This window comes from Carettochelys insculpta, chromosome 7, assembly GCF_033958435.1.
Source record: "Carettochelys insculpta isolate YL-2023 chromosome 7, ASM3395843v1, whole genome shotgun sequence".
In the NCBI taxonomy this organism is placed as follows: domain Eukaryota; kingdom Metazoa; phylum Chordata; order Testudines; family Carettochelyidae; genus Carettochelys; species Carettochelys insculpta.
This window is the reverse complement of record NC_134143.1, coordinates 37,068,172-37,094,474: the sequence shown is the minus strand read 5'-3', so window position 1 is coordinate 37,094,474 and position 26,303 is coordinate 37,068,172. Positions and strand designations below refer to the sequence as shown.

General features: G+C 40.0%; 1 protein-coding gene across 1 annotated transcript in view; it reads right to left on the bottom strand.

Annotated features, from left to right (window-relative positions):
• Window positions 1-26,303, bottom strand: part of PCDH15 (protocadherin related 15) — a 695,579-nt gene that overhangs the window by 112,378 nt on the left and 556,898 nt on the right. The window contains exon 25 of the mRNA XM_074999591.1: window positions 10,992-11,119. Within this exon, the coding sequence (XP_074855692.1) occupies window positions 10,992-11,119 (128 nt within the window). The remainder of the gene's footprint in view (window positions 1-10,991; window positions 11,120-26,303) is intronic.

Sequence of the window (26,303 nt, the reverse complement as noted above, 5' to 3'; positions counted from 1 at the left end):
CATCAACATGAAGTACAAACTGCACTTTGCTAAATAATAACGTAGGTGATATATTTGTTAAAAATACCATATGCCTGCAGCTATCAGCACCACACCTCAACAAAAATGTTGTTTTGCATGTGCGCATGAATACCAACCAACATAATGAATTTATGATAGAATACTTAAATTTCAACAAGAGCTGATCTGATTGCTACTTGTTCTGTGAATATGTAGTGCATAGGCATTGTCCTGTAATATATTACCAATCTTCCTTCTGCTGCATTGATGAGATACAACTGAATTCTAACATATATATAAAAAAACAACAAACCTACATATTCTGTGTTTGTATTTCCTGAAGAAAATCAGTATTGCAACCTAAGAGAGATATCTCTATAACCTGGTAATTAGTCAAACCTAATTCATATGTATCAAACCAAAAAGCAGTCAAGTAGCACTTTAAAGACTAGCAAAATAATTTATTAGTTGAGCTTTCGTAATAAATTATTTTGCTAGTCTTTAAAGTGCTACTTGACTGCTTTTTTGTTTTGATAGTATATAAACAAGCATGGTTCCCTCTCTATTACTAATTCATATGTGAACATGCATCACTTTTCATCAGTTCTGCTTAACTGGTGAATGTTGGCTTGTCATTGGTTCTGTATGTCAGAGCAATACATAATTCTTTTCATTGTGCCTTTGAGGAACAATACTTTCATACCTGAATGCATAGATGAATAAAAGCAGGGGGACAACTCACCCTTTCATTGCTTTTAATACAAATCTCATTTTCTGCCTTTATTTTCTCTTTTATAGAACCTTCTTCAAACATCCTATCCCTTCTGCAGCAAACAGAACCATTGTTCATTGACTTTACAGGAGGCAAGACGATAAAGTACAATAAATGTCATTATACTAATCAATGGTATGACCTCACTTAGAATACTGAGCTCAGTTTTATCATCCTATCTCAAGGATACAGCAGAAACAGTAAATGATGACAGTCATCGGGACATGGAAAAGCACTCAAATGAAGTGCCATTGGGAAAATAAAATGAGAGAAGAATAAAAGACAGCATGGTAAAAATATACAAAATGACAAATGGTATAGGAAAGCATGTTTGGAACTTTTATATTACGTAACTGGAAAGTAGAACTCTTTGGTGCAAGCTATCATACTAGCAAATAATTTGCCATGATTTCTGAAACTGTATGACATATATATGGTTAACAAGACCGTTCACAGTTATAATAAATGTATTAACCACAAAAAAAACAAAAACAAAAACACTTGCCAAGAACATAAGCCTTTCAGTTTCAGGACTTAAGCCAGCTTCTAGCTATTGGGGCTACGAAGAAATTTCCTCATGTGATAATCTGCCTCCAAACTACATATTATACGTTTCCTTCCCTTGAAGCAATTGTTAGAAGTCACTCTTAGAGGCACAATACTGGACTAGACAAACTGCTGGTCTGATCTCATCCATCATTTTTTGTGCTCCTAAAGTTAAAGATCAGGACACACAGGAGAATTAAATGCAGACATATGGATGTACTTTAAAGTGTCACACGGCATCTTTACTAACTGTTTTTCTTTTAAGGGCAATGTGTCCATCTCCACCCTTCAGAAAGTAACCATCATTTATTTGGCTTCAGTGCACCTGAAAATTATCTTCATTGTAGAGTTGGTTGACAGTTTTGGGTTTTTCTTTTCCTTCTTCCAAAAATGCAGGTTTGTCAAAAACAAAATGGCCATAGAACTGTATCAGTTTCCATTAAATTTCTCTGTGTGGAGGAGGGAGAGATTATCCCAGAATAGCCAACTGCCCAGTGATTATGCTGCTCACCTGTTTTGTGGGAGACATAGGTTTGAGTTCCTGGTCAATGCAGACAGAGACACACAGCAGGCTAGGGCATTCTGAGTCTCACAGAATCTATAATGTGAGTCTCCATAATTTTAGTGCATTAATCACTTAGCTCTTGGGTATTCTGGGATAGTCTCACTCTGTCATTTTTGGTGAAAATGATCTCGGTTTTGATCTGCATGAGAATGGGATAAAATGTTGAAACCTCATTTTTTCCCCAAAATGGAATTTTTGTTTTCCAGCCACCCTTACTTCATGCCAACTATTATTCTTGATTGACCCTATTTTCAGAGTGACCGTTACAGTTACCCTTTGCTCATTCAGGAGTGCCATTTCAGACTTTGGTCTGGGGGGGACACAACCTGTGTATAATACAATAGTGGGGAGGGAGGCAAAGTGAGGGCATGGGGGAGCACAGTGAGGACAGTGGCTTCATCAGTGTTACTGAGTATTCTCAGTAACAGCCAAGTAGCAAATGGGGGTGGGGGGAGTGGACCAATCTTGTTCACTCTCTCCCCAACAAACATGACTTCTTGGGGTTAGGGTTTTCACCGGTTAGATTTCCACCGTTTGGCCATCAAGAACGAAACAATAATTCTTTTCAAATAGTAAGTGGTCCTGTGGCACCTTAGAGACAAATTTATTAAGTGATGAGCCTTAGGGTAAAATCCATCAAAGAAGCTACTAAGGCACTTGAAAACTCTAATGTTCTAACAGATAACTTAGCAAGTAGCTTTCAGGAGCACTGTACTTATTTCCTACATAAAAGAAAGATAATCAAATAACTATTAGACCCTCCCACCTCTAATATTAACATGTTCTGACCTCTTACTTTTTACAAACTCTGCAGAGAAAGACAGAGAGAAAAAGAAAGACATCTAGCCTTTAGCTCAGCTCTGGGAAGGGAGTAGGATCTAAACGGTTACAGAAGGGAACAGAAACCTCTGGGTTCTATATAAGAACATAAGACTGGTCATGTTAGGTCAAACCCACGGTCTATCTAGGCCAGTGTTCTGTCTTCTGAGAGTGACCAATGCCAGGTACTTCAGAAGGAATAAGTGATCAATCCCCTGTTGCTCATTCCATGCTTCTTGCAAATAAAGGCTAGGTATACTATTCCTACCCATCCTGTCTAGTACCAATTGATGGACCTATCCTTCTTGAACTTATTTTGTTCTTATTGAAATCCTGTTATTGTTTGGGCCTTTCCACCACCCCTGGCAAAGATTTCCAGAGGTAGACTATAAAGAAGGAAAGAATAATTCTTTTCAAACAAGTCACCCTGTGACAACTTAGAGGCAAACAAATTTATTAAGTCATGAGCTTTTGTGGGTAAAACACACTTTCTTCAGATGAAAATTGAGAGGAAAAAACAGAATCAAGGGAGCTGGGAAGGAGAGCGGAAGAAAAAAAGGGCTACCTGTCACTGGTAGGACTAGTTAATGAAGCTAATTGAGTAGGATGTGTCTCATTCTTGAAATATCAAAGGTGGGGAAATTGCTCTTGTAATGTATAAGATAGTGAAGATCACTGTTCAGGTTAAAGATTTCTAATTTGCAAATGATCCTTCTGTTTGTTTTAAGTCTGTTGTTTAAAAATTTGATGGGTGACTTTCTTGGCTTATGCTAATGAAGGAGTAAATAACATTTTCTTATTTGATTTTTCCACAACATTCATGACTTGTAGACTTATAACATAACCCCCCACCCACTCATAATTTCTTTTCCAAGGTGAAAAGTCCCAGTCTTTGTAATTTCTCCTCATATGCAAGCTGTTCCTTACCCCAATCATTTCCTTTGCCCTTCTCTATAGCTTTTCCAAATCCAATATATCTTCTGTTTAAATGGGACAACTACCTCTGCATATAGTATTCAAGATGTGGGCATAACATCACTTTATACAGATGCAATATGATAATTTCAGTCTTATCTATTTCTTTCTTTATGATTTCCTGTTAGCATCTTAGATTGTCCCTGCACATTGAACAGATGTTTTCAGGGAGCTGTCCATAATCTCTTTTCTTTTCCAAAATCTCTTTTTTGAGAGGTAACTGTTAATTTAGACAACATCATTTTGTATGTATAGTTCTAATTATATTTTTTCCCTGCGCATTACTTTGCATTTATCAAAATTAAACATTATCTGCCATTTTGTTGGCCAGTCATCCAGTTTTGTGAGATCCCTTTGTAATTCTTAGCAGTCACCGTTGGACTTAATTATTTTGAGTGATTTTACACCACCTGCAAATTTTCCCACTTCACTCTTTATCTTTTTCCAAATACGTTATCTATAAGTTGAACAGTACTGGCCCCAATGCAGACCCCTGGAGCACACCACTATTCCTCCCTGTCTTCCTTATCTTTTAAGAGAAGAAAATGACAATATTTTCATGATCATCTAAGGATCTGACAGTTACTTGAATGACAAGACTTTTGTCGTCTTAATTACCCTATCTCTCTCTGCTTATAAATTAAATCCCTGCCTCAAAGGGAAAGCTGGCAGCAGCACAAATTCTTTTGCAATTGAGATTTCTCTGAGCTAGGAGGGCATGCGCTTTAAACAGACCCCCCTCCGGCTCCCCGAATGGCCCTGTTGCTCCCATGAAGGGGAAATGAGGATGCCCATGATAGGTACCTCAGCATATGAAGAGTTCACTCTGTCCATCTTTACTCCAAGCTAATTGGGCCTACTAGTTTTTACTCATGTTTCATATATACCTCTGGGGACTGGTCTCCTTGAGCCTCTCACCTGCACTGGATCTGAGCAACAAATTGCAACTACATTACAAACCAGGGCCATTTCTCAGGTGGTATGTGCCGGTACTGTGTACTGGCACCTCAGCAGCAATGTTCCCCCGACCGGGGTTCCTGAGCTGGGGCTGCCGACGGGACTCCACACCCCACCCAACTCCCAGCCACAGGGCTGCTGGGTTCCACTCCCACCCCCCTACCCCCAACCAGGGGTGAGTACCAGCATGATTTTTTTTTAAAGAAACAATCTCTTTTAAATGGCACTTATGTCTGATTGACTTCAATCTAGAACCCAGGATGCTGCAAGAAAGATACAAAAACACACTAGCTTCTTTTGTCAAAAATTTCTTCCTGATACCAAAATCTAACAATTGTCTGGCCCTCAGCGTCTCCAAAATGCAGTTCAAACTATAACTCCTTTATAGGGCAGAGAGGACAGGGCAGGGTCCCAACTGCGTCAGTATGGCTTTACATACTGAAAGGGCAATATACATACGCAGCCTACCCAGTAAGATCAAATAGTAGTGTATTCTCCCATCCTCCTCTACTCCCTTCTCCTCCCTTCCTCCGTCATCCACAACATTCTGGAGAACGGGCTATGGAGAAGTCCCCTGAGCAGCTAATCTCTCCTCCACCTTCCCTTTCTCCTGTCCAGGGTTTGCTTATCTCTGGCCTGTCAGATTGAATGTTTGCTTCCACTTCTCTCTACCCATTATTTAGACTTCATAGAAGACTGGCAGAGCAGATATCTGAAATGTCTCCCCCATCACAGTATACTAAACATAATATGCAATTTTTTTAAAAACAAGTCTGACCAAGTATACACACATTGATGACAAAACTATATATGGACTCTAAATACCTTTGATGAAATTTGCATTCTCTTTTAGGGCTGAATGCAATGTTCAGAGGCACAAAAGTTTGTAATGAGTAAGTAGAAAATATGCATGCCACCTTCTCACAGAAGGTGTGTGTGAAAGAGATTTCAGCTGGTAAAATAAAATAAAATAAAACAAAACAGAGGTTTCTAGATGATATTGTCAGGCATGGCTACACAAAAAAGTTTAAAAAATTAGATTGTTTAAAAACTGAAATAAATTACACCTCAAAGACTATATCACAGAAAAAAATCTGATTAATCTCAGCTTTTACCCACCATCACTCTCCCACTCACACACCAAAAGTTATAGTTTGACTAGAGAGCATGAAATTCAAAAGAGCATGCAGAACAGAAGATGCTAGAAAAGAAGGTCAAATTGGAACTATAATAAAAAATGAGTCACATTATTAAAGAGTCACTACTGCATCTCAATGATTTATGATTTTCTGCAGTTCAGCATAAAAAAGAAAATAACTGATCACTAGCCCACTGATCATGATTATCTTTGATGTCAAAAATATTTAAATTAAAAATAAACTCATTGGCCTCCTGCAGGTAGTTTTATAAACAAAAGACACTGATGTGTCAACATGTTCCAATAATTTATATGCATGTAATAAATATGTACATTGGCTAGAGATGGTCAGAAGTTTATAGACAAAACGTTATTTATCTGGAAATTGCGTGATTGTCAAACCTGAAATGTCTCTTTCGAAAACAGTTCAGCTTTGAACAACTTTTGTGAAACCACAGGCAAGAATGCAACACACTGGTTCTCTGCCAGCTCACCTAACAGGCTGCTGGAAAGACTGGTCTTCCAGGTCCCTGGCTCTGGAGTAGTCGCAGCTTGCAGACTGTTCTAGGGTTGGGGACCAGGGATTCCAGGCTCTTGGCAACCCCACCATGCCAACACTGTGAGAACTTCCAAGCTTCATACAATAAATCTAGGTGTCTGTCAGTTCAGAAAGTCCTGAAGAACCTGGGTATAACCATGCCTTCAGATTCTGTGCTACTGGGTTCACTCAAAGGAGGCTAGAAGCCTTGAGAACCTTGATTCAAATCAGGACTCAGGAATTGCAGTCTCCCTGCCATAGAGCCACTAACCTGGAAGCCTGAGATCTCCCAGATCTAAGGTGCCCCAGATTTGCAGATTCTCAGAGAATCAGCAGCTGCCGATTAACTTTAACTTCTCGATAGTTTACCTCTGGCTAATTATGAGAATATCAATTTTAGTCCACTGATGCTGGTCCTAGGGAACATGTAGCATTTTGGAAACACCATGGCCATGTCTACACAGCCCTAGTCTTCAGCCCCACTGGTGGCAGAGCTGAGCCAATCAGGTTTCTGGAAATTTCAAGTGGCTTCCCATTTGTATACTTACGCTGCTAACTAGCACAGTGGTGTGAGACCTCGCTGCTGGCAGTAAACATGCTGTGTGCATGTTCTTCTGCCGGCTAAACCCCTCTCTGTTGCCAGCCCCTTATCCCTGAAAAAATTCTCATGAATCAGAAATCCCAAGTCTTGGGCCAGTTCTACCATTGCTATCTCATACTCCAAAGTGGTGGGATATTGTGAAAGGGGGAGAAGAACAGTGGAAATAGTGGAGCCTACATACGTGTAACTGCTGCAAATTCTGGTTTGTATGGCAACATCTGACAGATAAGGTTATTTTCATTTCAGAAGTAAGCACCCTTGGACTGTGTTCTGTTTGTGCTCTGAAACTTTGGTTTCAGTTATACTGAAGATCTTCATATCTTTTTATAAAAAAATTCTCTGCTACTTAAAAAAACAAACAAACAACAAAATAAAACATATCTTAAGAACCCTGAACTATTATCAGCAGGGGAAAGAAGGGGATATTTTGAGAAAAAATGCATTACATATTTTTTATTTTCCTTTCACAGCCATTCTAATTTAAGAAACTTAATTATTAGTAAATTAGTAATGCAGGAAAAATTGTTATAAATTTTAAAGTAGTTTCTCTGTGGAATGAACCTTTAAATAATCTCAGCAACACAATCTATATGCGTACTTTTCTTAGTTCTTAAAATTGAAATTTAAGGAAATGAATTCTAAATTCACTCTAAATAAATTCTAAGTAAATTCATCAAATTCTATTCACAATGATTCTCCATGTCGTTCACACTGAGATTAGATACAATGTTATCCAATTCATTAGTACTTACTAATACCTTATTTTTGTACTGTATATATTTCAAACAAGGAAATTGTCTACATGTATGCAAGAGAGTGAAATAAGCTATTAGTAGTCATTTTCAGAAATGACACATAGTGGTAAAATTCAACAATAAGTCAGACTGATCCAATTTGTGGGTTTGTTTAACTATACCAAAACAAACCTTTTTTCTGTTTCATTTTAAATCAAGGTACCTTGAAGTAATGGGATACGTGTTTATTTTCAACTCACAACATTTATTCTCTTTTACCTTGTAAAGTAGTGTTGAGTTTCCATTTCACTGTTGGATTGCTCTTATTGCAATAACAAAGAAATTTTGCCATTGAATTTGATGACAGAAGGATAGAGGCAATAAAGCATACACCTTTCTTGCTTTGCTTGGATATTCACTATCTTCCCTCAGATCACATCAAGTGATTGCCACAGGCAAAGTGTTGTTGTAGCCTTGCTGGTCCCAGGATATTAGAGACAACCATATTTCACGGGACTCACTTCTGTTGGTGAAAGTAAGAACTAAGGCAGCTCCAAAGCTTCTCTCACCAACTGAAATTGGTCCCATAAACATATCTCACTCAATTTGCCACGGGTGAAGCAAATACTTCAGACTCAACTGTTCTTTGCAAATTTGTCCCTGTTTCAACTATTTCTGACCCTCCTCATTGAAGATTCACTGACAGAAAATCAGCAGCCTTTTGAAGAGATAGGAGAAAGACTCTACTGTGCATGAAATCTTCCCTGACCTCATTCATAAAACTTCACAGTTATTCTTTAAGTTTCATATGCTTCCTCTCACAGGTACTCTTAAATCTTTGTCTTTGATAGCTAAGATTTCTTTATCTCCTCAAGTAAGTCACTTATCTCTTGGACAGAATGGTATCATAAGCTTTCTAAAGTTCAAATATTTAACAATTTTCTGGCTGTGTTCTTCAGTATGTCAAATCTTTAATTTATAATTCCAAAGTGCACTTATCAGATGAAGCAAATACAGAGATATCCAATTATATCTGACTTCATATTTTGCACATGCAAGCATTAATTTCATAGCAATCACTGCCATGCTTCTGTACCAGATATGGACCAGCTATAAAGCTTCCTTTTAAGCAAGAGACATGTCAGATGTGTTCAGTATAAGAGCCTTTCATGTTACCCCTGTAAAGCTTAGAGTACCTTAAATAAGGAATGTTACATACTTCATGACCTAGTGCAGGGGTGGGCAACAAGTCAGTGGCAATGCACCATACTTAGCCCCTAGAAGGCCACCCCTGCTATATTTACCTGCACTTCCACAGGTATGTGTGCTTGCAGAACTTGTTTGCTGTGGATTTCCATTCCCAGCCAATGGGATTTATGGGAAGCAGCATGGCCTGGGACACTAATTCCTGAAGCTTCCATTTCAGCCAGGAACAGCAACCCACAGCCAATGGGAGCTGCAATGGCCCATATCTGTAGAGGTGCAGGTAAGTACAGTGGCAATGGACCACCAGAGGTTAATTCTGCTGAACCGGATATGACCTGTGGACTGGTATTTGCCTACCACTGACCAAGTAGCTGAACAGTATTCTATACATAATCATTCTATCACTATCAGTGTACATCTAGTTTTAAACATATCCCATATGTTCTAAGCTCTTCTCTGCATCACCAAACATTTGAAAACGCCTCTCTTCATCCTCACCTGCACCAGAATTTCACTTAATACATCGGGGAAAGAGGGCAGAAAAGTGGCTTGAAGCCAGTTTTGTTTTACCTCAATTTTGGGAACAATCTGGTGCAAGTAGGTCCTCAGAGCTAACTTATTGTAGCCTGAAGTGGTCTCCTAAAAGCTGCTGCAGTAACTAGATATCACTGGACAGAAGCACACTTTGGCCACTCCCACTGTGGTTCCCACTCTCTCTCTTAAGATGCAAGAAAGTTAAGAAATAGTGGCATAGAGCAGGTTGTGTCAGCTTGATGCAATGAAGCAATTCCTCTACACTATTTGGGGAAATTCCCAGCATAGAGATGTATGGTTACTGTGTGCCACTGAAACAGCTTCTTGGGGGCTGAGGATCTGAATGAGATCTAAAGGGAGGAAAATAAAAAAAACCAAGCAACTGTATTATGTACCCGTAGGCAAGGTAAGCAAATGTAAAGGATCTTTCCTAATATTCAGTGCTAAACTGCCTCCCACTTTTTTTTATTATCTCTGAGCTAACTTTATGAAGCCCTACCCTGGGGTGAATAATGGAGAACTTAAATGATTTTCTGTCCCTCTTTATTAGATTTCTGGTTCTAAACAAATCACTAGACTAAAATAAGGGAAAAAATTTGGCAGGTCAGGCTTCTCTGACCTTCTGTGAATGAATTAGAATCTGCAACTTGCACAGTGGGTTCAAGTGATACAAAATATTTAAGATATTTAAGAAGAGGTTAGATAGATGGCTTTCAGGGATGGTCTAGAAATTGCTTGGTCCTGCCATGAGGGCAGAGGGCTGGACTCGATGGCCTCTCGAGGTCCCTTCCAGTCCTACTCTTCTATGATTCTATGATTCTAAAATGTAGATGATATGCAGACGGCAAATAAAGAAAAAGAAGGAAGAAAAATGAACACTGGCAGACCTGGGCAAACAGTCTTCTATAACACTAAAGACTATGGCCAAACCGTATTCCATTTCCAGTTTTAACATATTCTTTGTTTAAAGCTATATTATTTGGTAAATGTTATTTATCTCCAAAATAAAATATATTTAAAATTATTTACCCTGTACAATTTGTTTTATCCACAGACAAATTTATGATGTAGAGTAAACAGATGTGAAATTGCTTTCCTGATCTGAAAGACAGGCTGATTGTTATTCATTAGCAAACCAAAAATATGTGCTGCAGAAGAATACACTGGAAGGCTTTTAGGCACAAAGTGCTATTTAGACATGTTCAAAAATGTAGTTACAAATCTTTAAATTAAAATATCCAGAGCTATACAAATAAACATACAAAAACTGATTCTGTGTTCCTTGTGGGGTAAACATTATTGACCTCAAAGGAAGTTTTGCTTCAGAAAATACTAGGTTATTGGGCCACTAAACCAACAAGTATGAACAAGAAGTTGCAAAATCCAAAATGTGTATGCATGAATGGGCTTTTAAACAGATAAAGTAGACATTCTGCACCTACTTTACTTGCTTATGTGAACAATTTTTGTATAAATTTTTGTCATTATAGTAGGAGCTCAAATAATTTGCAGATGCATCTACTGTAATTTCCAGTGGAAGTTCAATCCAGTGAGTATGTATTTTTCTTTTGCCTGTGAACTATACTCAAAATAACTTGACTCCCACCTTAACTTTCATCACAGAAGAAAACATTTTAGCATCTTCAGACACTCCTCCGATGTAGAGTTTTTTGGTAAAGACAGGAGCATGGTCATTTTCATCCTGCACTTCAATAAATACTTTGGCTGTATTACCTTGAAAAAAAAAAGAAAAAGAAAAATACAGGTGGCTGTTCTGAGCATAAATTTTCAATGTCTCATGCTTTACAGTAAAAACAAACCCCCTTGGTAAGATAATTGTACAGTTAGGTTTTATGTTATTATTGCTTCTTAAAGGGTAACATTTTAACGGTGGATACTTCTTTCTTGCAAATAAATATAACACTGAAATTAAGGCATAAGAGAAGCATGACTCGACATAAATCAGAACTATTACATATATTTTAAAAAGATATGCTTATGGTATTTTTCATTCTGTTGAAAACATTTTATCATTATTAATACTTGTAGAAGCTTGGAGCTAAAATTTCCTCCCTTTTCAACTATTCATACTGCCCCCTTAATACTATGAGTAAAATACACATTACACAGTGGCACATGACTAGATTTTCATATTGGATATGGAAGCCATTTTATGTACCTGGTGTACATTAGACCCAAAATATTGTGCTGGTGGGGCAGGTGAGGTGTCTAATGAAAACTGAGCTTGTCCTGAATTTTTGCATGCTACTTATATGTCTGTATCATGTTTGTAGGTAGAGTTTTAGTTCTGTAGTTGTATTAGCAATGTTTTAGTACTAAGCTTCACAATAGGAGGTGTGAACTTAGCCCCAGCCAGGATAGTGTGTTAACCAGAAGGAAACCAGAGGCCCAGATTTTGAATCCACATTTCAGAGTCTCAGGACTTGTAAATGGAAAGCAGCTCACTGGTCAGGTGACCTGCGATGAGCAAAGGAATTGAAATCAGATGCCCAGGCATCCATCCTACCTGCCATGTAAATGACTGGGGCATGCTAGCAAAACTGGCAACCAATGACTTTTTGCCATAGCGGCTCACCTGGGTCAGATGACATTGACCTCTCAGGGGCCTGATGGGAAGGAGAAAGGGCTTTGTCTCTGGACACAAGGAAGAACCATGGAGGGAACCTAGCAGCGTCCATCTTGGAGAAAAGTCTTTTGTCCATGTTCCTGTTTTCAAGGATCCATGTCCAGTATGCTGACTCCAGCTGGCCATATCTAAAATTCTCCAGTAACTAAAGCTGTGTGACCTGAAATTATAACCCTTTTGGGATGGACTTTCAGAGACTTTCAAGAATCAGCATAGAACATCGCCAGCCTGCATTAATAACTGTAACTGAGGTATGTAAAGTATTGCTTTAACAATTTTTATCTCTAAACCATTTTTTTCTTTCTTTCTTTGTTTTTTTTTGTTAATAAACCTTTAGATATTTAGATCTGAAGAATCTGGGCAAGCATTGTGATTTGGCAAAGATCCAAGTGTATATTGACCAGGGACTGTGGCTGGGCCCTTTGAGGCCCAGAAGAATTGGTGTGAAGTTGGTGAAACAGGCTTAAGAACTGCTCACCATTGTTTGGGGTTCTCAGTCTGGGCTAGTATAGCAGCTGGGAAGTCTGTGGGTTTGCTAGTGTGACTTCAGTCTGGCCAGTGGGGCTGGCAGAGGTACCTTTGTGGCTGATTGCATTTGCCTTAGTGAGAAGGAAATCCTAGCCTGGGACTGTAACTGACCCAGATTTTAAGCAAAGATAGACTGAATTGATTTCTCTTGCTACACTCGGAAACCCCATCACATTACACACAATAGTTGAAAGTTGAAAGAATAATAAACACAATTGTTGAGGCTTATCTGAAGTATATTGTGTACACTAGCTGCCAAGCCTTGATTATAAATATACTCAACCGTTTTTCTAATTCACACACACGTTTCTTTTAAAATTTTAATTGCTAGTAACTTATTGGGACAGCAAACCAATACAAGAGGTACATGCAACAGTGCTGGCAAGGACATTTTCGATTTAAGGAATTTTCCCAGCTCATAGCAACAGTCCACATAGTAGGCTGATGCAATACCACATGGGCTGCTCTGTACACTCTTCTGACTCATCTGGTGGCTGTCATATGGCATTTACAGCTGGTGGACTTGATCCTGCAAGTTGCTAAGAATTCTACGAGCCTACTTATTTGATTGTGTTAAGTGACTGTACATTCAAGTGCATGCTTGTGCATCAAGGATGTAGTACATCTGGTTGCTTGCACTGTGAACTACAGTGCCTAGGCTTCTTTCTGGCACTTGAGAGGGCAAGATTAGCCTTTACATTATGGTTTGTCAGACTAATCTCATGTTCCCACAATGAAAAATAATGACCACATATAATCTTATTTGTCCACAAACAAAACAAAAACCATTTGGCAGGATATACAAGGCCATCTGGAGCAAGGATTAATTTGTCAGTGCTCTGCACAAATGTAATTTTACCTCTTTCCATACTCCATAATCCAGGAAGGAATCACTGTTGAAAATGCTGATAACCAATTTATTGAGAAAGACTACACTTTCCATTGATAAATCACTTGATTTCAAGTTGGTTTTCCTAATTACTAGCAATATGTGGTTATTTTGAACATTGTGCAGCACATCTCTCTGTGGCAGTTGCCTTGTTGATCTAGTTTAAACACAATGGCATATTGAAAAGAGTGCAGTAGTATGTCTTTAGTATAAAATAGACCACTTCCTACTTTGGCATAGGCACCAAAGGTATTATGTCTGAATGAAAGCACAGATACTAGAAAACTTCACATAAGCAACTGAAGTCTCAGAAAATGTTCAAAGTACAGTAGATTTAAAATATATGAGTACAGACACAAGGAAATGGCAGTCCTGTGGCAGGAAAATGAATTATTCCTGTTCCACATTGATGTGTACAGATAAAAAATGAACAAGCTGTAAGCACTGTCATTCCATGGGAAAATTGCTTCATAACAAGCTATTGCCCTTCTACGTATAGAGGAGCTATACTGTGACAGATAACTTTGTTATATGTATGAACAGTGCCTGAACAGACAAGACTGTGGGTGAGGTTACTTTTTTTTTTTAGCTGGGCCAACTTCTGTCTTCTTAGAGAGACAGTAAAAGATATTACTGCACTCACCTTGTCTGTCTAATATTCTGGGACCAACACGGCTTAACTATCGCCACAAACAACAATGGCAGATATCTGATCTAAGTATGTATTTTTATCGGAATGCTTTCTGTTTTGACTATTGTATCATTTATTACACTAAATTACAACCAAAGGGCCAAAATCAGCCTTCTATGAAGGATAGAAATCTATCTCTTGTTACACTGACAGCATGCTTAGATTTTTAGTATTACCTACTGTAGTTTACTCAGAAACTGCAGCCTCTGTCAAGAATAATGAAATTCTCAGGCACTGTCTTCATTGCAGTTACCCCTCAGGGAATAAAGATTTAAACAGGATTAAAGGTAATATGTGTAAGTAACCTTGACCTGCTGAGTATAAACGGATAAATCAATGGTTAGCATTTGTAGACTTCTGCTGTAGGGAAAACTCTGATTGTGTCAGGCTGATTGGACTAGTGCAGCATCACTAACCTATCTGGATTATTTGTAATGCAGATGAGGCACCTTGTCCTAATATATGTCAATCACATATAAATCAAGCCAGGGTTAGCACAGCTTTCTTGGTCATTTGGAAAAGTCTGGCCTTTATTTTGCTTGAAAACTTTTTGTCAATTCCCTGAACAGCATGAAAATTGATGTACTCAAGATCAGTAAAATGTTCTGAAAACTGTAAATAAAGATCACCGTATAAAAGCAAAGTGCTATTTTTATGGTGGCTACTAATTCCAGCTATTCAGAACATTCATTCTTCAGTAATTATGTACATACATATTTTTGCTGCTACTTTATGTTTTACTCACGTTTAATTTCACTAACACCTTCATTTCAGCTGACTGCCTCATTTTTATGCACAGCTTATATTTCATTAGCTGACACACTTAGGAAAACACAGCACCTGTGAATTACTTATTATTTAACTTTTCCTTTTTATCCAGTTCCACTCTGTGTCTGATAAAGCACTACCTACCAAACTACACAAGTTCCTTCACCCTAAATAGGGACAGCCTAAAGCAAAACACATCAAAATTCTTCATCAGTGAAAAACAACAAGAAGTCCTGTGACACCTTATAGACTAACAGATATTTTGGAGAATAAGCTTCCATGGGCAAAGACCCACTTCGTCAGATGCATGAATGGGGTGGGGGGTGGTTTCCAGAGGAGGATTTAAAGAGGGAGTCTCAGTCAAGGGGAGGGCCACAGCTGACAAGGTCTATTCAGTCAGGGTGGATGTGGCCCATCATCGGCAGTTAATGTGGAGTTGTGAACCCCCCAACTCATGCATCTGACCAAGTGGGTCTTTGCCCATGAAAGCTTCTGCTCCAAAATATCTGTTAGTCTATAAGGTGCCATAGGACTTCTTGTTATTTTTGAAGATACAGACTAACTTGGCTACCCCTCTGATATTCATCAGTGTATTCATTGCATGCAGATTTGTATTGTGTCTGTTCAGCAACAGTCTGCACTGGGGATAAGCATTCCTGGACTCCTATTAAGAGACTGAATGGTGTGTATTTTTCTCCTGCAGCACCTCAATTGCGCTGCCTGATATACCGGGAGGAAGGGCTACGACTATGTCTATACTAGGGAAATAAGTTGATTTCAGATATGCAATTTCAGCTATAGCATTTGCATAGCTATAATTGATATATCAGAAATAGACTTATTTCCCTGGTATAGACCTAGCCTCTAGTACTCTCCCAATCATCTGTAAATGGATTTTTTTTCCTGTAAGACTGAGAAAGAGGGGCTATGATTGCTCCTGCCAAGACATGTGACCATATCACCTGATCCTGGGACCTCCCTTGGACACTGTACTTTTCCACTAAAACCGAGAAAAAATTTAAATTGAACACAAAGAATTCCTGCCTTTGGCAAAATCAATATGAAGGTGGGAAGCCAAACAAGAGGGGCTGCTGTCAGACATGAGGACACTCTTGCTTACCATCCAAAATGACTGCTGGAAATATCTAAGACTGAACAGGGAAGTATCAAGCAAGACTGGGAGGATGTCTAGTGTGTGAAAGAAGATTGTTGTATTAACTGAGGATAAGATATTCCAAGTGACTAGTTTCTTAGGGTAGTAAGCTTAGCTGGTGTGTTTTTTTTATTTTGTTTAGCTACTTACTTTACTCTGTGTGGTATTTCTTATAACCAATTAAGTTCTACTTTTTTTACTTAATACAACAACTTTTGTTTATTCCAGTGTAAGGAATCGTTAGGGGTGGATGGTGCAGCTATGCTTCTCTCTCTTGACATAAGAGTTGGGGGAAACAACATGAGCTTACCCTGTACAAAACTTGATATCAAATGTGATGGATGTGTCTGGGTTTCAGGTCCCATTGGGGCTGTGCTCCTGGGTGCTGAGGCTTCACCTTTTAACTGATCCTTGCCAAGGCTGAGTTCAGCATTTGTATTATATTAGTGAGGCCTGTGGCCCCATTCGTATGCCAGTGCTGGAAGAGGCCCGAGGGCCTGACTCAGCAGGACAGAGGTTTGTGGGGTACCCATGAGGAAGGCTGGCTCAGTGGTATTTCAGCACATCCAGTGACAGTCAGAAGGGGATCTCTCTGACCAAACTATCACAGTCTTTTCTGGGACAGCGAACTATATATAACTGTGACTGTTCCTGTAAAATCAGAGCAGTGACTCATAATTGATTTTCAAGTCAAAAGTACAAAATATATAGGATTGGCTCAGATAAAGCAATTGCAGCATCAAGTTTAGGGGCAAGATCTTTGCCTCCATTCTATTCTTTGGAGTTGTCGAGGCAGCTAAAAGGATACAGAAAGCTGCTCTAAGGGGCTACATAAAATTCCTTTAATGTAGGTCAATCACTGCATGCCTAAAGTTGGAATAACCAGCTTTAATTAAGAAGTTTCCTCCTCTAATGTGTTATGGAATGGTCACAGTCAGAACAACCTAAACTGCACCAGTTCTTCCTGCTGGTCAACTAAAAGCTTCATGAAGGTTGGTCCAGCATCCTGCATCTCAGAGATGTGGTTTGGAGCTATAGTGACCTCCCTCACCTGCACTGATTTATAGATTCTCAGCTGTTCCAGAGCAACCTTAAGTACCTGTGTGTTACCTTATTGTTTGAAAGGTGTGTTACTGTATTGTTTGAAAAAAGTAAGGTGTGTTACCTTATTGTTTGAAAAAGCAAGTGTGTCTTTTGAATATACATGGTACACAATGTCTCCAAAACAAGAAAAAGTTAAACTCTGCTCGAATATATTCATTCATAATTTGTGTTTCAAACTGGAAATACATAATGCAGCAAAGAAGAATTACAGCTGTGCACACTTCTCCTTCCCCACTGTGAAATGTGACAGTGTAGAAGGGCATGATTAATGTTTCTGCTTTATGGAATAAGGAAGCACTGCAGAAAGAAACGTTGATGTTAGTAAAATGTATTGTAAGAGGTAACTGTCATTAGACAACAACTGTGCACACCTGAAATTATTAAAGGGAATTTTTAAAAACTATTTCTAGTTTGAGTGGCTGTCTTTGCATAATAGTCTCTCAGGAATACCACCAAAAGGCCCACATGAAAAGACTATACTAACTCCATACAATTTCCCTGATTTCTAATGGGAATATCTGCCTATGCTCTCCTTTTGAACCTTTTTTCTGATATTTTCATGAGCTGTTTGGCCTCTTAGTGACTACATACTCCTTGTAAACACTGATTTACACTGCTGATCCACATTAAAATGCTAATCTAAACAGTGCCAATTTGTGTGGTTGATACTAACACTGTAGCATCCTGAAAATCAAAGAAAATTACCTAAGCTGATCAAGTGTTTACCTGAGCATTGTGGTATTAGGAGGATGTATTTAAGTTATAACTTGTGCACTTCACAACCTTTTTTGCATCATTATTTTACTAATGATTACTATATTTATCTTTTAACATACTTAAAATTGCCTTTGATTCAACTATCCCTCACACAATAGTAATTCCAACTCAGGTGATCTAGCATTTGGTTAATAAGATGTGTTTATCTCTAAAATGAGTAACAGCAGACTTTCTGAACATTCATTTTAATCAAACAAAATGAGAAATACAAGTGGACAGACAACAATTGCTTCACTCTGATTTTAATAATTTGCCAAGTGGTATTCGTGTTTTGGCACATGCAACAAATATCTAAAAATGAGCTCACGCTTTGTATTAACAGATTTGGCCAACCCCCCACCAAAAAAAAAAAAATCAGAGCATATTCCAAGGGCATTTTGATGTAAATCACTGTGGGCTAGAACCAGATGGGACTCAGGTGCCTAACTACCTCTTTAGGCACCTGTCGCTGATCTAGTTGAGGTCCCACTGCTGATCAGCCACCACACTGCTGGGAAGGGTCCAACTTTTGGGTTCTACATATACCTAGCTTTCTGGAGGTGAACACAGTGTAAGTACTATTCTTCAGGCATGTGCTCTACTGGCAAACTCGTATTTGACACTCCCATGGAAATGAACGGAGACCCTTTAATTCAGTTACCTAGGCCTTATAACTAGCATCATCTTCCCCATCAGTTTTTGCACATTCCATACAACCCTACCAGAACTGGTTTACAGGGACACATGACAGTGAAAGCCAACTTTGCCAAGTATTCTAAAGCTCTTTATCCTTTAATGAATAGCATGAGAAAACATAGGTCTATACAAAATAAGGCACCTACATGTACTTTGTGGCCTCAGATCCCTCCACATTCTGGAGAATTTTGTGGGGGCTTGGGTATAGTCCTTGAAGAACTCAGAGACCTTTTGCCTGCAGCTCATGACTTCTCTTTCAAAACACAGAGCCTTTCTAGCTCAGCTAGTTTTCTCTGACTAAGCCCACTGATGGGCAGTGGGAGGCATGAAGTGAGCAGTTGTACTGAGACCCAGAGTGCCATAGTCTGAGCAGTGCTAATGGCTGTTCACCCTAGGCCTCACCCCTCCTGGTCTTGGATCCACCCTTTCCAGGAACATGGAGCCAGGCCTCACCTCCCACCTTGCTCCAGGCCTGCAGTGGCTGTCAGACTCCCATCTCTGACCTCATTCACCTACAGTTAAGTAAGAGTCCCCCCGGTAAGAAAGTAAATTTATAGCCTCCCCTTTACCACCCAAAGCTTCCTGTTCCTGTTTCAATAAGGTGACCATATTTGCCTATGTGAAATATGGGACACCTGCTAAATTGCTTGGAGTTAAGCGAGTTCAATGGGAATCCATGAGAACTATGCCATACAAACATTCAGAATAACATTAAGTTGACTGTTATTTTGTTTTTTTGAAGATACAGACTAACAGGGCTACCTCCGTGAGACTCTCTTCCTCTCAGCAGTCCTGGACTAGCTATCTCCCTCATAACCCAGGGCAAGGCCAGGTTAAGATAAGGGCTGCCTTCTACTGGTTCAAATAACCTTCCCTAAACAAATGTTAAAACTTAATGAAAATCACTTATCTGAAAACCCAGCTCTAATTGAAAAGTAAAATTAACAGGATCTATGGTAACAACAAGAAGTCCTGTGGCACCTTATAGACTAACAGATATTTTGGAGCATAAGCTTTTGTGGACAAAGATCTGTTTCGTCAGATCTATGGTAAAGTTCTTCCAGCTTTTAATTTACCATGCACCATATAGTAAAGTAACACAGGATATTTTTAAGAGAATTATTGATCAGTTTCAGATAGCTACAAAACAACTAAAGAATTATGTTGTAAAAAGAATTTTCTTTCCCTTCTAAACCATTGACACCTATTCACAGCCAAACTCCCTAGCCCCACCCTATTTCTCACATCACCTCACCTTTTTCCACATCTTCTGGGTGGGCAGGAGGGCTGTGGCTCTGGTCTTTGAGGGAAGGCATGGGCAGAAAGAATGGAGTGGGGGGGTAGCCTCCCCAAAGGGGGTGGTGTCCACCTACCACACCTGTCTGAGCAATTTAGAAGGGTCTGAGGCTTTCAGACCCTTTTAAATTTCATTGGGTCCTAAGCATTTACCCCTTTGCCCCCATCCATCAGTGGGCCAGGCTGCACCTCCTCCCACACTCCAAACCCCTGGGCCTCAGCCTGGAGCTCCCTCCTGCTGCACCCCAGACCCTTCATCCTAGGCTCTAACTCAGAGCATGCAATTCTAACTGGAGCACCCTCACTCCATCTCACTCCCCAGCTTTCTGGCCCAGCCTGGACCAAACCTTCCCATATTCGGAACCCATGATTCTTGTGCTCACCAGATCCTAGGGAGCATCACAAAATCTAATAGCTCTGGCCTCCAGAAGATTTAATCCAGCCCTACCAGCCCTCTTCTATTAGTCATCTTCCTCAACCCCTTTTTCTTGTCTCTGCTCCCTCCTGAGTCCTGTCCCCCATGCTTCATGGGACTCCTCCAAACCCATGATCTCCCATCTAACCCTGTCCTGGGTCCAGCAGCCCTTTACTGCCTGTGGGTTACCACACTAAGTGCAATCTCTGAGCAGCTGTCATCCCTTTCTCCCAAGTGGCTGCCCCCAGTTCCCTGCCATAGGGCCCTGCCTTCCCTATTCCAATCCTATTACCTGACAGCAGTGTGTGTGTATGGGAGAGAACTATCTGAGACACAGCCTTCTCTGCCTTTCTCAGGCAGTGTGAGCAGAGAGCACAGCAACATGGCTCTGACTCTAGCCCTATCTCTCCTCTACCTCCCTCCCTGCACCTCAATCACTCCCTGGGGCTGCTGGTAAGAGTGTGTTTAAACAATCTGCTTAAAGAGCCTACTTTCCCCCTGCAGAGGGCTCTTTAAACAGACAGACCCTGCTGTTTGAAGAGCTGCCTCTTTAAAATTCAGGTCCCTGCTCTGCAACAACATTGGAGACAATTATTAGCCTGTTCTTTAAAAAAAAAAAAAAGTCTGGACAGTCCCAGCTAAAATGGGATGGATGGTCACCCCACGTTACGAGTTCCTCAAGTTTATATATCCCTTACCAATACCTATTACTTGTGCTTTTTTCACTCTCAACTTTTACTTGACTAATCATTGATTTAGATAAATATCAGAGAGGTAGTTGAGTTAGTCTACATCTTAAAAAACAACAAGAAGTCCAGTGGCAATTTATAGACTAACATGTTTTGGAACATGAGCTTTGATGAAGCAGATATTTGCCCACGAAAGCTTATGCTCCAAAACATCCATGGAGCTAGAGAAAATGGCACTTACTTGATAGCCTGGTGGTTAGGACACCCACCTGTTCTTGCATGTCAAAGTAATGTTCTGAGAGAAAGAGCAAGTATAACCACCGCTGTGTGAACTCTGAGCTGGAACCTCTGGGGCTTAGTACAGAAGTGTCTACAGTTCGAACTGAATGCCAGACCAGGAAAAACTGAACCCTATCATTATTGGGAAAACGCCAATTAGGATATGATCAGTATGGTTTTTACACAAACACATCTTTTTAGCAGCTCTGGACATTGGCACAATATTGCTTTTTGAAGTAATAAGAACTCCTAAAACACACTAGAACAATTCTGCACAAGACCAACCTATAACTAAAAATGACTTAGGCAGCTGTCAATAGCTGACAAAACAGGAATGATGAGACTTATCAAACATAACATTTAATGAGAATAAAATATCCACTAGGCCTTGTCTGCCAGCTGGTAACACCTCTGCCTAAGAGGGCATTAGGGCATTTTTTTTTTACCATCTGTTTTTATCCCTGACCTTTTTAAGACGGACACTAGAAGAGCCTTAAGGCTACTTCCTCTAAATCAATCACAAAAAACTGTTGAAGTTGGGCACCACATGTACAATACTGATAGCTCAAGATAAGATAAAGAATGACAACCCCTGTCAGCAGCTGTACAGTAAACAGGTCTTTGGCAGGACTGGAGAAGTCATGAGAACTGAGTTGGGAAGACAAATTCTAATGTTAAATGTTAGAAACTGTGTATAGTGGAAGAAATTAAATTAATCCCTCAGTCTACCTCTGTACTCAATGGGAGTCATGTGTCTGTAAATGTTATCATAAAGTGAAGCCACAAATTCTGATTCCGTTGTTAGCCTCTTCTTAGCAAAGTGTAATTCTAGCAACAGAGAGGTAGTTGTGTAAGTGTGTACTTCAACAAAACAAAGGAGCAGAAATGTAGCACTTTAAAGACTAACAATGATTTATTTGGTGATGAGCTTTCGTGGGACAGACCCATTTCATCAGATCAATCTCATTTCCAATAAATGACAGTCTGACACCAAATAAATCATTGTTAGTCTTTAAAGTGCTACATTTCTGCTCCTTTGTTTCATTGAAATACTATCAGTATTTCGAAAGCAGAGGACACCTTAGTCACATACTGGGAGAAGAGAAAGACAAACAAATATTTTGTTTTCTAAAAGGGGACAATTTATTTTGGTGACATATCACCCCTACCCCTAGCCTTCATCTCTTAAGTTTTCTAAGGAGTTTGCAAACAGGGTGATTGCAAACAAGAGTGAATTTTGAGATGGTGATCTCCAGGTGACAGAGGTACAATTTACAGGACCTTGGGCTAAGTGGCTGTCTGAAGTGTGTGTGTTTGTGTTTGGGGGTTATATGGTGGTTGTCTGACAGCTACTGTGTTCTGGGCTTGTGTGTGTTTGTTTTTTTTTGTTTGTTTGTTTGTTTGTTTGGTGATCCATGTGCTGAGCTGTTTATTTGTTTGAAAGATTGTGTGCTGAGACTGGCAGTTGAAAGCTGTGAGCCCTTAATTAGGATTTGAAATCTAGAACTCTCTGCTCATTGGTTGAGCTGCAGCCAGGGGGTGGGGCTATCAGGCAGGCCAGAGCTTTATAATGCCTGCTAGTAAGTGACCAGGGAAGGTTGCTAACAGCTTGACTGCAAACAGAAGGGAGCTTTGAGAGGGGAGTTTAGTTGTTTCTGATATTTTAAATTTTTTATACTAAACTATATTCCATACTACCACATTTAATAAAAACCTCATATATAATCTAAGTATCCATAGGAGAGAATGCAGAAAGAGCCCAGCAGCAGAGTTGGGGCTATCCTGTTTATTGCATCCAGTATAACAAGTATGATTAACTGTCCCATAGACAGGTTGTGTATGTGTGCTATTTGGCTCTTGGCCTTCAGAGATTGAAAGTGGGGTTGGGAGGCCAGGGTTGCTGAACTAGAGGAGCTAAGGGAGGCAGAGAGGTATGTTGATGTGGCTTTCTCGGGCACTGTAGAATTGTCCCACCTCCAGTCAGACAGCCTCTGCACTTTTTAAAGAGGATGAAAGGCTCAGGGAAGTAGAGCAGTCAATGGAAGCAGAGGGAAACCCTCCCATAGTTGGGACCCTCCTTCCAGATGATGTTGTGGTATTCTCTTGCAATGAGGATGCCACTCTGGGGGAGGGAAGTCCAGTTAGTAGGAAAAGGCAGGAGTTAGCAATTAGGGAGTCGATCATTTTTCAACATAGCTTGGGTTTGCAATACTTGGGAAAACTGTATGATGACTTGCCTGCCTGGTTTCAAGGTTGTGGAACTCCTGAGGCATCTATCTAGACTTATTCTGTAGTTCCAAGTAGGATCTGGTAGTCATGGTATATGTGGGTACCAATGACAGAGGGAAGGGTAGGAGATGCATCCTGGAAGCCAAATTTAGGCTGCTAGTGAAGACACTGAAATTCAGGACCTCTCTAGTGGCACTCTCAGAAATGGTTACCATTCCAAATGCAGGGCCAGGTAGGCAAGCAGAAATTCAGTCTCAGTGCATGGCTGAGACAATGGTACAGGGAGGAGGGTTTTAGATTTATTAGGAAATGGGGAAACCAGTGTGATGGGGAAGCCTACACAGGAAGGATGGATTCGTGGAACCAGGCTGCTGGCACTTACCATTAAAAAGGTTGTAGAACAGTTTTTGAACTAAGAGATGGAGGAAAGCCAATTGGTGCAGAGGAGCACATGGACTTGATTGAGACTTCCTTTAGATGAAAGTCTATTGACAGAGATTTTCCAGGTTTTAGTCAGGAGGAGAGGATGGAAGAGGATAAAGTATAGGCCAGATAAGAAGAGAAACCATCACATCAAAAAGAATCTAACACATCAGGAAAGAGCAGACAAGTTGTGACAAGTTTGTAAGTGCTTATACACAAATGCTAGAAGTCTAAACAATAAGATGGGTGATCTAGAGTGTCTTGTATTAAGGGAGGATACTGATATAATAGACATGACAGAAACCTGGTGGAATGAGGCCAATCAATGGGACACAATATATGAAAAAAATGTAGAATCAAATGAAGTAAAATCTTAAATGAATCAAAATGTTACATAAAATCTCTATGAATAGAAATTCTGTACTCTAATAAGAATATAGTAGTGGGGATATATTATTAACCACACAACCAGGACAGTGACAGTGACTATGAAATGCTAAGGGAAATTAGAGAGGCAATCAAAATAAAAAACTTAATAATAGTAGGGTATTTCAATCATCCATGTATTGACTGCATACATGTCACCTCAGGATACCTTAAAATGACTGGCAGCTGGTACATGAACCCACAAAGGAAGAAACAATTCTTGATTTAGTTCTGAATGGAGTACAGGATCTGGCCCAAGCAGTAGCAATAACAGGATCACTTGGAAATAGTGACCATAATATAACATTTAACATTCCAGTGGTGGGAAGAACATCTCAGCAGTCAAACATTGTGGTATTTAATTTCAGAAAGGGGAATTATGCAAAAATGAAGAGGTGAATTTAACAGAAATTAAAAGGTAGTGACTAAAATAAAATCCCTGCAAGTTGCATGGAAACTTTTCAAAGACACTATAGCAGAGGCCCAACTTAAATGTATACCCCAAAGTAAAGAAACACAGTAAGAAGCCCAAAGAAGTGCCTCCGTGGCTTAACAACCAGGTAAAAGAAGCAGTGAAAGAGAAAAAAGGCATCCTTTCAAAAGTGGAAGTCAAATCTCAGTGAGGAAAAGAGAAACACTGCCACATGAAGTGTAAAAATGTAATAAGAAAAGCCAAAAAGAAGTTTGAAGAACAGCTAGCCTGTAGGATGGAAATTTCTGAGGCAGGTTATGATATTCTGCTAATATTCTGATATTCAAATCCTAAAGTCAGGATTAAGCCCATAATTCTATAGTTCAGAAACCCAGTTAGCATGAGTGGAAGGTTATCCCCACTAGGCCCTTGCTCATCTCACTCACAAGACCAAGGAAGGTCATCCCAACTCAGACAGGGCCTTGGAGTTTGGAAGGAGGGATAGTTGCCCTGGCAACCATATTCCAAGAAGAGGCCATGCAAGTGCTGTTGCTGTCTCTTTTGCTTTAATCTTCTAGATAAGCATCCTTGAATGTGTCCGTGTAAAGGCACCATCATTACTTTTGTAGATGCATCATCCACCCAATTAGACACATAGATGGTATTGCATGTCTGCTTTGTTTAAGTAACTTGTTAAGGGAAACCACTTGTACTAGAGATAAAGTGTTCTATAAGCAATGGGTGGGGATACTATATAACCTTTTTAGATTATTGGTGTATTGTGCTCATTTCATCTTGCTGCTAGAACCTGTCCCGGCTTAGGTAACACCCATGCAGGAGTTCCCCTCACCCCCGCACCTACCAATAGTTTATATAATCAAATGTAACCCATTGGCTGTGTCTACACGTGCCCCAAACTTCGAAATGGCCATGCAAATGGCCATTTCGAAGTTTACTAATGAAGCGCTGACATGCATATTCAGCGCTTCATTAGCATGCGGGCGGCAGCGGCGCTTCGAAATTGACGAGCCTTGCCGCCGCGCGGCGCGTCCAGACGGGGCTCCTTTTCGAAAGGACGCCACCTTCTTCGAAGTCCCCTTATTCCCATGAGCTCACGGGAATAAGGGGACTTCGAAGAAGGTGGCGTCCTTTCGAAAAGGAGCCCCGTCTGGACGCGCCGCGCGGCGGCAAGGCTCGTCAATTTCGAAGCGCCGCTGCCGCCCGCATGCTAATGAAGCGCTGAATATGCATGTCAGCGCTTCATTAGTAAACTTCGAAATGGCCATTTGCATGGCCATTTCGAAGTTTGGGGCACGTGTAGACGTAGCCATTGTCTGGCAGTGCTCCATTGAGTCCTGATGGGTGAACTGACACTCCACCAGCGCTGTGTGCAATAAACCCTCCTGCTTGCTTCATGCACAGTGTCCAGAGTTTGTTCCAACATAGCCAAAAACTCATAAAGCAATAACAATATGTTTTGAAGTCCACCAGAAGCAGGAAGCCTGATAAACAACCAG